Genomic DNA, 14670 nt, shown 5'->3' on the forward strand with positions numbered 1-14670 from the left:
CATACAAGTGAGAAAATTGTATCTATTTATAAAGTTTTGATTCACCTTTTTTAATTTTAAAAATGTTCCACACATTCAAATAATTGAAAATGCAAAGGGTGATTATAATTGCACCCTATTTTTATTAAAAAATTAATATATAATGTTTATTTTTAGGGTTTATATTTTTTTAGATCTTGTATTTTGTCTCATTATTTGTTTGGACTCTGTATTTTGATAAATTATTTTTTTTGACCCTGTATTTTATAAAATGGTTCAAATAGGCCCCTAAACCTGATTTTGATGAACAAAAAATTGAGTATAACAACACAGTTCAGAATTATTAGTTTGATGAATTATTTGTGATTTTAGTTTAAAAAACTTTGATCAAAATCAGGTTTATAAGTCTATTTGAACTATTTTAGAAAACACAATGTCAAAAAAAATAATTTATCAACATACAAAGTCCAAACAGACAATGAGATAAAAATTACAGGTCTAGAAAAGTATAAACTCTTATTTTTATCAACTTATGCTCAAATTTTCAAAATAAAAATTTCAATAATTTTATTTTAAATAAAATAAAAATTTATTGATTATTTTCAAAGTAATTGTTTTATTTTATTTTCACCATTTATTGATTATTTTAAACTGTCAAAAAATAACTTTTTTTTTGGTGAATATAAAAAAAAATTACTTTTGTAATTTTATTTTTTATTATATTTATTTAATAATAGTTACCTTCTATTTCTTCTTCGTTGTCCCCAAAAAAAAAAAATGTCCGCAGAACCAATAAGCCAATGCTTCTTCTTCTTCTTCTTCCAGTAGTGAATTACACAGTGTTTGTTCCTCCAGAGTAGCCATATTCGGTTCCGTTCTCTCTCTCTCTCTCTCAGAGGTAACAAATTAACACAACCCTAATTGAGAATGATCTGCAATTTCACATTCTAATTGTAGTTCAATGCAATAATCTCCAATTTCAACAGCGAATTTGATTTGATTGTTTTGTTTGATTCTTTAGAAAGAAAAAACAAAAGAAGAAAAATGGGGACGGCGACGACCGGCTCGGGGACCGGCACAGGCACATTGGCCCCTGGTCTCTCCCGAAAGCTGAAGAAGGTCTTGGAATCGACCAGGACCGAATCGCCGGATCTGTTGGCCTCCCTCAACACCCTCTCCTCCTTCTACGCCGATAACACCCCTCACTCCCGCCGCAATCTCAGATCCACCATCGAGAAGCGCTCTCTCTCCATCAACCACGAGTTCCTCCAAGCCTCGGCCACTGCTCAGGAAGCCTTGGATCGCGTCGAGGTCGAGGTCGATGCACTCGCCGACTGCTGTGACAGAATTGCCAAGGCCCTCTCCACTTGCACCGCCTCCACTGGCGACATCATTTCCACCACCGAACGCCTCAAGCTGGAGCTGGATGTCAACACTCAGAGGCAGCACATCGTTTCCTGCTTCCTCCGTGATTACCAGCTCTCCAATGATGAGATCACTGCTCTCAGGGAGGACGATCTCAGCCCCGCTTTCTTCAAGGCTCTTGCTCATGTTCACGACATCCATGCCAATTGCAAACTACTCTTGCGGACGCATCATCAGGTGTTTGTGTTATTGCTTATTTCCTATTTGCTATTTGCTATGCAATCACATACTAATCAATCATTCTATTCCATTCCATTGTACAGCGTGCTGGTCTCGAACTTATGGATATGATGGCCGTCTACCAAGAAGGAGCTTACGAGCGTCTCTGCAGGTGAACCAATATTACTGTCAAACTAGTTTATACTAATGCACCTTTATCGAAATGATTCAATTCTATTTCAATTGTTTGACAATGTTGGAGTTTGAAAGATATATATGGCTCTTATTTTTTTTTATGTAGGTGGGTTCAGGCTGAATGTAGAAAATTGGGTGATGCTGATAATCCTGAGGTTAGTGAACTACTGAAAACAGCAGTTCGCTGCCTCAGGGAAAGGCCTGTTCTCTTCAAGTATTGTGCAGAGGAGGTGATGTTCTATCAACCATCAGATTAAGTGGATGAGCACCCACATTGGGTAAAATGTCACTAATGCTTGCTTTAGTATCATTTGACAGTATATTTGTTTCCTAATTTCCAGGTGGCCAATATGAGGCATAATGCATTGTTTAGAAGGTTCATCAGTGCTCTTACTCGTGGAGGACCTGGTGGTATGCCTCGTCCTATTGAAGTGCATGCTCATGATCCCCTGAGATATGTGGGGGACATGCTAGGATGGTTGCATCAGGTGGATATCAAAGCATTATTTCTTACTTACAGGCTTTTTGTGGTTATTCTGGGTTTGAGATTTTACTTTCCATATGCTTATTACTTGCTATTAACTCTGTACAGGCCTTAGCATCTGAACGGGAATTTGTTATCATGCTACTAGATCCTGATGCAGTGGTTGATAACAGACAAAATGAGGACCATTCTTCCAAGAGCTTGCACAGTGATTTTGCAAACATAGAATCTGACTTGACATTTGTTTTGGATAGAATTTTCGAAGGAGTTTGCCGGCCTTTTAAAGTCAGAGTTGAACAAGTTCTTCAGTCTCAACCTAGTCTTATAATATCGTATAAACTCAGTAATACCCTTGAGTTTTATAGCTACACTGTAAGTGGTATATACTCTGTTTTAGATGGGAAGTAAAGCTATTTGTAAACCTTTCCTAATACACTTCTTTTGGCAGATTTCAGATTTGCTTGGGAGAGAAACTGCTTTATCTGGTACACTTTGGACGCTTAAAGATGCAGCGCAGAAGACATTTTTTGATATTTTAAAAAGTCGAGGTGAAAAGCTTCTACGATATCCCCCCTTGGTGGCTGTTGATCTTTCTCCACCTCCAGCAGTAAGGGAGGGAGTCTCTATTCTGCTTGAAATAATTGATACTCACAACAGCATGATGGTTCCTGCTTCTGGAAATAAACTTGACTTTGATCCAGTGATATCTGCTTTACTCAACCCTATTATTCAGGTATGTGTGGGTCCTTTTCTGAAAATATTAAATTTTCCATAATCGAGAAATAGAAGAGATACAGGGGGATTTTTAATTAGTGATGACACCCAGTTGAGAACTTCTATTGAATATTGCACTTGTAATCTAGGGTAGATATCAAACCTTTTCTACCTCAGATTAAGAAAGAAGGCTAAGAGTAATGTTCGGAACACAAAATTTACATTTAACACTTTTATTTAGTGACGTGATGTGTTCTCTTACTGCTCGTGCTTTTCGAAAGTGGTATCACATCATATATGAGCATATCAGATCAAAAATACAGCACGCCTGTAATCTAGGGTAGATATCAAACCTTGTCTACATCACATTAAGAGTTGAGAGTAATGTTCGGAACACAAAATTTACATTTAACACTTTTATTTAGTGATGTGATGTGTAATCCAACTGGTCGTGTTTTTTAAAAGTGGGATCACATCATGTTAATGTATGAGCATAATAGATCATTGAGTGTAAGTTAATGTAAATTTTGTCTCTTTTAAATCTCTTAGATAAATTCTATTGCGGTCTGCTCTACAAATAGTAAGACTATTGTGGCAGCCTGCTAGATCTTCTTTTAACATGTTGTACTGGGCACTTTGGTTTAGTTTCTTTTTCCACAAAATCTGTTGCTGTGGACTTAACAGGGAATTGTATCTGTCGTAGTCATGTTTTAGCCTCCATCGTCAGATTGTTAAAATCATTAGTCCAATTATTGTAGATGTGTGAGCAAGCAGCAGAGGCACACAAGTCCAAGGGAGGCAGTCACTCATCACGGAGAAGTAGTAGAGTTAGCTCGGACTTGGGTCAAAACAGTAAGTCATCAGTTGATGCGCTATTGTCTAGCAGCATTTCTTCTTCATCCTCTCAGGTATTGTTGATTGAATTATGTCAAATTTGGTATTTTATTTTTGGTGCTTTGCTTTGACCTTGTGTAAGGCTTCTTGCTTTCTAATGTCTGATTTTTTGCATTTTGTACAGAATAGCGAGGCACCATCGAAGATATTCCTCATAAACTGCTTGTGTGCCATCCAGCAGCCACTGTTGGGGCATGAGGTTGCAGCCGAATATGTGAAGAAGCTCGGGGCGATGATAGAGAATCATGTTGGGATACTTGTGGGAAAAGAAGTTGATGGCATCTTAAGTAAATGCGGTTTGTTGCAGAAGATGAACCATTTTCGCAATTCTGTTGGGACCCCGCTAGTGGAGATAGAGGACACATCGCCGGCATCTCTCTCAGAATGTCTCAAGTCTTTCTTCGGTTTAGTTTTGGGAAGTGAGAGTTCACTGCCAGAGTTCGAGCAGATGCAGGTTCCCAAGTTACGTTCCGAGGCTTCAGTCCAGGTGGCTAGATCGCTAGCAGAAGCTTATGAGCTTATATACGACGCCATTATGGATCCCGAGAACAGGTACCCTGATCCCAAGTCGCTGGCGAGGCATCCTCCACACCAGATAAGGACCATTTTAGGGATATAAAACCATTGAAAAAAAATTCCCTCTCTCTGTATCTTGTTGGTTTTGTATTGTCAAAATCTGTGTATCCCTCCTGCGATTATATAAATGTGAGCTTTTTGGTATAGATTTGGGACTGATCATACATCTTTTTTTACTGGCTGATGGCTATGATTAAATAAAGTCAATCCTCGAACCTATTATGAATGAATGAATGAATGAATGTATTTTCTCTCCTAATATTGTTGTTTTGTTGAACAAGACAATTTCCCAAACAGTTTTAGTAGAAAAGAGCATAATCTTGTGCGAAAATAGTGCCACTTTCTTAAAATTTTATGATTTGCACCAACACCAACAATGTCTATAATGGATTCTAATTGTTTAGATTTAGAACAAAGGAGTAGTTTTGCTATTTCAGAAAGATATATACAAATTTTGGTTGATGGAAATTGTCTTAGCTTCTGGATGCATTTTTGTTTATGTTCATTTAATTTATTTATAGCTTGAACAAGAGAAAGTTTTGTAATTATATGAAATACAACTACACATTAATTATTATTTTTCTGAGTGTGAAAGAGAAAAAATGGAATTTGGAAAAGAATGAAAGTAGGAGTAGGGTTTAAGAGATATCATTGTAAAAGAGAGGAAAAAAACAAAAAACAAAAAATGGTTGGCATATACCTAAGCAACCCAAACTTAATGAAGCCCATAAAGAAAAGCCCAAACTTAACGAAGCCCAAAAAGAAAAGCCCAATCTGATAATAATAACAATTTTAGTTTAGTTATAGTTTTAGAAATGAAACTAAAAAGGTGTGAGGTGTGGGTGTTGGTGGGTGTTGGTGGTGGTGGTCATCGTCATCGTCATCGTCCAAAGCTTCCCGATCTGGCTCTGGTTGGTTTCAGGTAACAACCCTAATTTGATTGAACTCGAACACTGCTCTCCTAATCTGCAATTTCAATTACACACCTGTGTATCTTCATATCTCACATTCACATCGCATACCATTTCACTCTGATCCGCCGAATTGGAAATCGGAATGGGTTAACCGGAGGGAATAACTCAAACCTCAAAAATGGTTCTCAGTCGCATTGGGGATTTGATCTCCGCTGCCTCAGCTCGTTGGTCTTCCCACTCTTCTTCTTCGTCGTCGTCTTCCTCTTCCGAATTGTTGCCCACTCGAGATTCTGGATTGTTGCCTCCCCGAGACTATGATCTCGGCCTTGGCTTTCCTAACAAGAATAACTTGCGCCTCTCCTCCTCTCTTCAAGATCTCTCCACTTACCAAAAGCTAGGCCAGTTTCACAGCTCTCTATACACTTCTCAACCCAGTTTCTCCAAGGAGAAGCCTTCGCCTGCGCCACCCGGATCCCCCTACTCCGCTCGCAAGAAATTCTTTCGTACCCTCTTGCTCTTCCTTTGCCTCCTCCTCCTAGCTTTTCTTGTTTATCTATTAGCAGTTTTCATCTCTTCTTATTGGTCCCGAGGTGCATCCAAATTCTATGTTGTCCTCGATTGTGGTAGCACCGGCACTCGAGTTTATGTATATCAGGCTTCCCTTTACCACCATTCCCATCGTTCTCTCCCCATTGTCATCAAATCTTTGACCCCCGAAAGTCTCCATAGAAAGCCTTCCTCCCAAAGTGGTCGTGCTTATCATCGAATGGAGACCGAACCCGGATTTCACAAATTGGTTCACAATATTTCTGGTTTGAAGTCTGCTATTAAACCCCTTGTGCGTTGGGCCGCCAAGCAAATCCCACACCACGCACATGAGACTACCTCAGTGTTCCTTTATGCTACTGCCGGCGTTCGCAGGCTGCCGAGTGCAGACTCCAAGTGGCTTCTCGACAATGCCTGGTCCATTCTCAATTCTTCGCCTTTCCTATGTAGGCGAGAGTGGGTCAAAATCATCAGTGGCATGGAAGAAGCCTACTTTGGTTGGATAGCCCTTAACCATCTCAAAGGGATGCTTGGGGCTAAACCAAGAACGCCCACTTTTGGTGCTCTCGACTTGGGGGGTTCCTCATTGCAAGTTACGTTTGAGAGTGAATCTCACGATCAAAGTGAAAGTAATTTGAATCTTAGAATTGGGAATGCGAACCATCACCTCACTGCATACTCTCTTTCGGGCTATGGTTTGAATGATGCATTTGGTAAGTCTGTGGTTCATCTTTTTAAGAGGCTTCCAGAAAACATCAAAGCAGACTTATTGAGTGGGAAGGTACAAATCAAGCACCCCTGCTTGCAGACGGGCTACAAGGAGCAATACACCTGTTCTCAGTGTGCTTCTAAGTATCAACAAGGAAAGACTTTGAACGTGGGAGGAAAATTAGGAACTCGTGTGACTCTTATTGGTGCTCCTAATTGGGATGAATGCAGTGCACTTGCGAAACGTACTGTCAATTTGTCTGAATGGTCTAATGTGAGCTCAGGTATTAACTGTGATTTACAACCTTGTGCCCTTGGAGACGGTTTTCCTCGCCCTAATGGAAAGTTTTATGCATTGTCTGGCTTCTTTGTGGTTTATCGGTTTTTCAACCTAACTTCAGATGCAGCACTTGATAACGTATTGGAAAAGGGTAGGGGATTTTGTGAAAGGACATGGGAAGCTGCAAAGAATAGCGTTGCTCCGCAACCGTTTATTGAACAGTATTGCTTTAGGGCACCCTATATTGTATCACTGTTGAGAGAGGGCTTGCACATTGAAGATAGTAAAATCACCATTGGTTCTGGTGGCATTACATGGACTCTTGGAGTGGCTCTGTTGGAAGCCGGGAATGCATTTTCGACTAGAATGGGGATTCACAACTATGAATTACTTCAGATGGAGATAAATCCGTTTCTTCTTCTTATAGTTTTATTTATATCATTGTTTCTCCTTCTTTGCGCATTATCGTGTGCTGGCAATTGGAGGCCGAAATTTTTGCGAAGGCTTTATCTCCCACTTTTCAGACATAACAATGCATCATCTGTATCCGTTCTTGGCATGTCATCTCCATTTCGACTCCAACGATGGAGCCCAATGAGCTCTGGTAAGCAATCCTCAAGGTTTTTATTTTACACTTGTATCCATGTTTCAAGAATAATACTTTGATGTATATATGTCAGTATTGAAGATTTCCTTAGTATTTCTAGAAGAAATAGCTCCATTTGACATTCTTAGTCGATAATCAAGGGTTTAGGAGTTTTGATAGAGTGGTTCTGTGTTTGAGTGTCAAATTTGTTCTCTTTCTGTTTTTAGTTGGCCGTTTTAAGGTCAAGCAATCAACATGCTAGGACTTGTAAATGTGATCTAATAATGACCAGTAATCTTTAAAACAAATCTATGGAGATGGAATTTTGAAGATGTTTGTGCTGTATGCACTAAAGTAAGAATGTTACTGTCATTGAGGATAGAACAAATGAATTATATTGTATGTTTGACATACAATGAAAATAGATTCTTGTAGAACCTCAATAAACTGTGCTTAGGTTTAATTCTGTTGAATGTTCATGCTCCCCTGATGAACGCTCTCTTGGCGAGCTTTTTGCCCGTGTTGTTTATAGTATACTGCTGTTGTTCTCATGAACACATTAAAAACTCAAACTGATGACAGTCAATAATTGTTTCATTCAGGGGACGGAAGAGCAAAGATGCCTCTGAGTCCAACAATCGGTGGTAGTCAGCAGAGAGCGTTCGGTTTCGGAGCTGGAGTTGGCAACAATGGTGAGATCCAGCTAATGGAATCTTCTCTCTGCCCGTCCACCAGCAGCGTTGCGCATAGTTATTCCTCGACTAATCTGGGGCAAATGCAATTCGACAATGGTAGCATGGCTTCCTTCTGGTCTCCTCACAGAAGTCAGATGCGTTTACAGAGTAGGCGATCGCAGTCTCGAGAAGATCTTAGTTCTTCATTTGCTGAGGCACACATGGTGAAGGTTTAGTTATTGTCTGCAAGCAAATTGACAAACGAGAAATGAAAATTTTCATCCAAATTTAGGCACATTCTTTTTGTAACATATATGTAATACCCCAGTTCAGCTGATAAATAGTTTCATAAAGAGATTCATTACTTCTTCTTTGACATGATTCGACAACCTCCTTAGCTTTTTCGACCTGGTCTTTCTTGCAAACTAGCCGAGAATGTCATGTCGTTTTCTACTCGGAGTGTCGTACGCAAATTATGAGTACAACAGGTAAATAATATAACTATATATTTTTTTTTGGCACAAATTAGTATTTTTCTATTAGACTAATATTATCTTTTTTATTTAATTAAAGTAAAAACTATTGTTGGCTGTAATGTTGCCATTTACCCTTAAGAATAATTTTTAAACATAAATCTCATAGTATTATTTGTAATGCGTATAATTTGGCATAAAAGTGATGCAATATTGAAAACGGGTACAAAATTGACAACAAACACAATAATATAATAATGATAAATACAGTCAAGAAATAACTTAAGTATTAGTTTGAGAAAATGCTAAAATCAAAATATTATCAAATAAGACCAAAATATCCTCTAAAATTATGATTTATTATGTTTTAATTTAATATTAGATATTTTATGATATTAAAACTAAACAAAATAAAAATAAAGCTAATAATACATCTCCATAAAGTTTATGCTCTTCCTCCGCTTCACATATAAAGTTGAGAAAAATGTGATGTATTTCTTGTGCTTTTCCTTTTAAAATAGAATATCTAATGGGTTTGGGTACTTTAATAGCATATTTCATCTCTTGCTAAAGTACATTTCCTAATGGGTTATGTTCTTTTTAGGGTTTGAATGAGTTAATAACATTACAAAAAAAAAAAAAAAAGATTTTCTTTATCAGAAAAACTTGTCGCAAAAATGATTAGGTATTAGTGGCGCTACTGACACTAAAACTGGTCACCTTTGGTAGTTGTCATTGGCGTCAATTAGGATTGGCAACTTAACCCGTGAGTACCCACCAAAATAAAACATATGCAAAATGATTTTCAAAGCCAACGTGAAAAACTCGGATATATATTTAGGGGTGTTCATCAGTTCACATTTAATATTTTTAGGCTTATCTGATCCAATTCAATTATTAATTGAATGTAGTTTTTCACAATGGATCCAATCCAATTAACTTGACTCAACCAGTCCAATCAAATTATCTATTGGATTGGATTGGATCAGTTCTATCTATTGAATGCGTCCTCAGCTTACTTATTGGATCGGAATGGATCAATTGTTTTGGAACATTTATTCCAACTGAATTTTTATTAAAAAAAAGTAAAATTTTAAACCCAATTTATATATATCATTTATAAATACATTAATCACTCATCCAAATGATTCAAAATAATATAAATAGAGACATTAATTAGCTCAAATGATGCAAAACAATACAAATCCAACCAAAATATATTTTCAAATTATATATAAATGTAATTAGATTGTTTCAGTCAATTGTTTTGGACTTTTTAACATCCCATCCAACAACCGACCGCTCCAATTTGGATATGAAAAAATTGGATCCAATCTGATCCAATCATGGCAGTCAATTGTAATTAGATCGATTGGATTCTGCACATCCCTATATTTACAAATCTAAACATTAATACTCAAAACTCATAACAAAATAAAAAATAAAATAAACCCATAAACTTAGATCTAAAAGTTAGTCACCATTGTGCAAAGCAATTCGAGCTGCAACCACGAGATAGAGAGAGAATGAACCTCACAACCACTATATATCGTGTCGTTGCATTGTCAAGCAGCCACATAACTTGGCACCCACCCCATCGCACCATCGTGCCATTGTACCACCGTCGCTGTGGTTGATTCAGGTCAGGAAACGAGAAAGAGAGAGAGCAAATGTGAAATGAGAAAAAAAATAATAAAGAGAGATGGTAGCGTGGTGCGTGTGGTTGTGTATGAGTTAAGCAGAGAAAAATATAAGCCTAGGGTTTTCTTATTAATTATTTGGTCTCTTTGATTAATAATAACCTTACTTTGCTTTCAAGATTGGACATAAAAAATATTGTAATATAGGCATCAATTGCTTATTGATGTCTATAACAAAAACACAAAGGTTATAGGTATTAGTAAGCTACTAATAATGTTATTAGTCTTTGTCCATAAATAAAGTCGGTCAATGTGTTATTGGCCAACAATGATATGAATTGATAAAAATCATGAGGCTCCATCTAAAAATCAATTGATTATTAGCGAAATTACACATGTTCTTATTAATGGTTCAATATTCTTACACTTATTCCATGTGGGACATCATAATTTTTTTTAATAGTTTACTAATTGTAATATTATGTATGACTTTAGGATTTGGTGTGATATACAATGTTAAGAGAGCAAGGTCATCCTCAATAACAATTATGTGATCGAGCAACACTAACAATAGAATAAGACCAAAATTTTAAAATAGTAAATGCCAAAGTTTAAAAATAGCAAACTTTTCACATCTTCTCATCTTCTTTCTTCAGTATCATAAAGGTCTCGTTCCTTTTTTATTTTATTTTGTTTTATTTGATTAATTTTTATTTTTGAATTTTAATTCTATAAAATACAATAAAGTATAATTTCATGAGGTTTAGCCTTGTTATGAAAATATATAGTTTGACAAAAGGAAAAAGCACAAAAAGTTATTTGTAACCCTATAACAAGCCAAAATTTTATTTATATAAAAAGATCCAAACCAACTGAAATTTTAACATACCAAACAAAGTTGTATGAAGACACAAAATCTTAACTATATATAAATCAATTTATACAACATAAAACATAGGAATATATGAATACAGCAACATAAAACATAAAACATAGGAAGGTTAATCCATCAGTAATGTTTTATTCTCTATTATATATATATAAATATATATATAATAGAGAATAAATATATATATAATAGAGAATAAAACATTATTGATGGATTAACCTTCCAACCCCAAATGTTCCATCAAAAGTACTTTCATACATACCAATTGCGTACATTCTAACACTAGACACATTTTTGTGACAACTTTTTTCAACTGATTATATTTATTTAAAATAGTTCCCACCGATTAAGTGACTTGCCACATAACTGTGTATAATGTTTGAGTGTAATTTGTGTGTGCACGTATCATTACTCATATACTATATATTTCGATCCGAAATTTCCAACGTTTTCTTGTACTTTTAATGTCTTATAATTTTAGTAATTAATAAAAAAATTCAATGTCTTCTGACATAAGACATTTAAAATCCATCCTAATTTTTGTAACAAGTCATTGAATGTCAAAATTATTGTAGTGTGTGTGCTAGTCTCATGCTTACGTGAAGATGAGGGATTTTTGGATTGTGTTATATGTTATTGGTATTATTAATTTTTATATATATATATATATATATGTGTATATATATATATATATAATACGCGTGCTCCCTTAAAATATAAATCTGTACAAACTAGTTAGAAAGAAGTAATAATAGCATAATATGATTTTTCAAGTCCCACAATCATTTCTAATTATAAGATATATTCTCTTCTATATATTCCAATAATGTTCCACTTAATACAAACACTATATCAGAATCTACCAAAACGACTAGTCTATATATATATATATATATGTAATTACTAGCCGCTGCCAATTAATATATAATTGTTTCTATAGTACTTAGGTGTTGAATATCCTTATTATTTATTGATTGATTGATATTAATTGATGTATATATATAACGCACATAGTTGTATATATTTATATATATATATTTAGGGGAATTCTTCCATAGGATCTTCACTTTTAAGTCTTATTAATGATGCTTTTAGTGTTTCTTGACCTGTGAATAGTTTTCGGCTCGATATTTTTTATGACCGTGTATATTATAGCTATTTAAAACATCTTGCAAATTTTCAGAAAATTCCGAATAGTTAACAGTACCAAAAACTAAGTTCAAATATGTTGTTCTAAATAGCTATAATATACACGGTTATAAAAAAAATCGTACCGAAAGCTATTCAAAGGTCGAGAACACTAAGAGCCCTACCGGTAAGACTTAAAGTATTATCGTGTATATATATATATATATATATATGGAGAGAATCATGAGTTTGGTTTGGATGGAGTGAAAGAGTGAGAAATGGAATTGGGTGGGAATACAACTGTACAACTAACTAAATTAAAGGCTATGACTAAAAGAACCAAACTGTTCATAACAAAAAAGCACACGCGTGGTTATGCTGTCTTGCAAAATCTCTAGATATCTTCCATCTATATATATATATATATGCTATATATAGATATATATATATATATATGCTATCTATGTACAGTACATAGTAACTATATACAAAAAATAATGGAGTCTGATTAATTAATTAGTTAAAAACTAAAATATCCCATACTATAATTCAGCAGCCAAAAATCTTTTACTTATATGGATCAGAATCCATCCACCATGAGTTTGTTTCCTGATGATGATGATGATGATGAAGTGTATATATATATATATATATATGTATAGGAGGATGAATTGTGGAAGATTTCTTTTCGTGAAATTATATGTAATTGTGATAATGGTATATATATATATATATGAGATGAGATGAGAATGAAAGTGTGAAATTAAGAAACATGAGAATCAGATAAATCACTTTTAGCAGATCTCTTCCATTAGTAATTCTTTTTCACTCTGTCTGTCGTCTTCAGGTGATCATTGCCCAACTATTCCTTTCCTTTCCTTTCCATTATTATTCCCTTCAATTCTTTTCCCCAATTCCTATACATATATATAAATATAATTCCACTACATAACTAGAAGCTTAATTATATACTTATTATATATTTAACATGACATGAATCATTGCCCACTTTTGACTTATTAACTACCCTTCCATTCCATAATAATATTCCACCTGCCCCCAAATATATATATAAAGATATAAAGACAGTTAGACGGAGGTTATTTCGCATCTTAAGATGTTCAACATCACACGAGGTGATATTTTATGATTGGTTAGCAATATCTTATAATACTTATTAAATTTAAATAAGTAAGACTCGAGATTAAATTGTACCAATAACAGTGTGCCACCTCATTATCATGTTGGACACAAATAGTACTCATTGGAAATTCTCATATATATATATATAGGACAATTTTTTTTATAGGTGCTTCACTTTAAGCCTTATCAGTAGGGCTTTCAGTGTTTCTCGACCCATGAATAGTTTTCGGCACGATTTTTTTTATGACCGTTTATATTGTAACTATTTAGAGCATCCTGCAAATTTTCAGAAAATTCCGAATAATTTATAGTACCAAAACTAGGTTCAAACATGTTGATTTCCACGTGCATAAAAAAAATTAATCACGCGTGCAACAACATGTTTGAACCAAGTTTTCGGTACCGTTAACTATTCGGAATTTTTTGAAAATCGCGCTGATGTTCTAAATAGCTACAATATACACGGTCATAAAAAAACATTCACGCCGAAAATTGTTCAAAGATCGAGAACACTGAGAGCCCTACCGATAGGGCTTAAAATGAAGCCCCTGTAAAAAATATCTCATATATATATCATTATTATTAATCCAATTATAACTTGGCTACTAACAAAGCAATATACTATATATATATATATAGTACTATGGATTGGGAATAGGAGGAACACTGATTTTGATAAAGTTCTATGATAATGAACTAATGGAAGTAGTACTTTGTTATTATAAGATATATATAATCATTATTCATTCACAAAATTATTCAGAGTCACATTAATTATTGGCAAAGAGACCAGAAAGTGATCGATGCACCTTAATTATTAATGAGTAATCTTAACTCTAATGATGTTTCTTTCCATATGGTCTCTCTTAATTAATTAACATTCTTATATTATTTTTCCTTCTCTTTTTTGCTAATTCTTTTTTATTATTATTTTAAAGTTAATATATATAATTAAAAATAGCTTAACTAATTAAGCATGCAACTGGGACTAGTTAATAAGCAAGAATAATTACCATTGCAGGTTGTTGTTGTGATATAATTTTTTACGAAGAGCAAAAACAGAAATAACCGTTGGGTTTCCAATGTGATTTGACTATTAGCTTTAAAAAACTCTTTTGGGATAAGCTAATTTTAGTGGCTTCTAAAAAAAGAGCTTCTAGAGAAATTAAAATCTAAGGGTATGATTGGTAGATTATCCAAATCTAATTTTATCATTTTAAAAATTTGAGACCTACAAGAATAAATAATTGGTAGGATGTTTTT

At 34.7% G+C, this 14670-nt stretch overlaps 2 protein-coding genes across 2 annotated transcripts; both read left to right on the plus strand.

The window, feature by feature from the left end:
- The first annotated feature begins 742 nt into the window (after positions 1–742).
- On the plus strand, positions 743–4685 carry LOC133831767 (conserved oligomeric Golgi complex subunit 6). The gene is made up of 9 exons (XM_062262175.1): positions 743–877; positions 1001–1581; positions 1668–1735; positions 1865–1988; positions 2100–2246; positions 2351–2614; positions 2691–2975; positions 3715–3864; positions 3975–4685. Exons 2-9 carry the CDS (start codon positions 1024–1026, stop codon positions 4467–4469), a joined length of 2091 nt encoding a protein of 696 aa, XP_062118159.1. The 5' UTR covers positions 743–877; positions 1001–1023; the 3' UTR covers positions 4470–4685.
- Positions 4686–5247: 562 nt separating this feature from the next.
- LOC133831766 (probable apyrase 7) lies at positions 5248–8510 on the plus strand. The gene is made up of 2 exons (XM_062262174.1): positions 5248–7478; positions 8063–8510. Exons 1-2 carry the CDS (start codon positions 5519–5521, stop codon positions 8368–8370), a joined length of 2268 nt encoding a protein of 755 aa, XP_062118158.1. The 5' UTR covers positions 5248–5518; the 3' UTR covers positions 8371–8510.
- Positions 8511–14670: the final 6160 nt, after the last annotated feature.

Source organism: Humulus lupulus, chromosome 4, assembly GCF_963169125.1.
Source record: "Humulus lupulus chromosome 4, drHumLupu1.1, whole genome shotgun sequence".
NCBI lineage: Eukaryota > Viridiplantae > Streptophyta > Magnoliopsida > Rosales > Cannabaceae > Humulus > Humulus lupulus.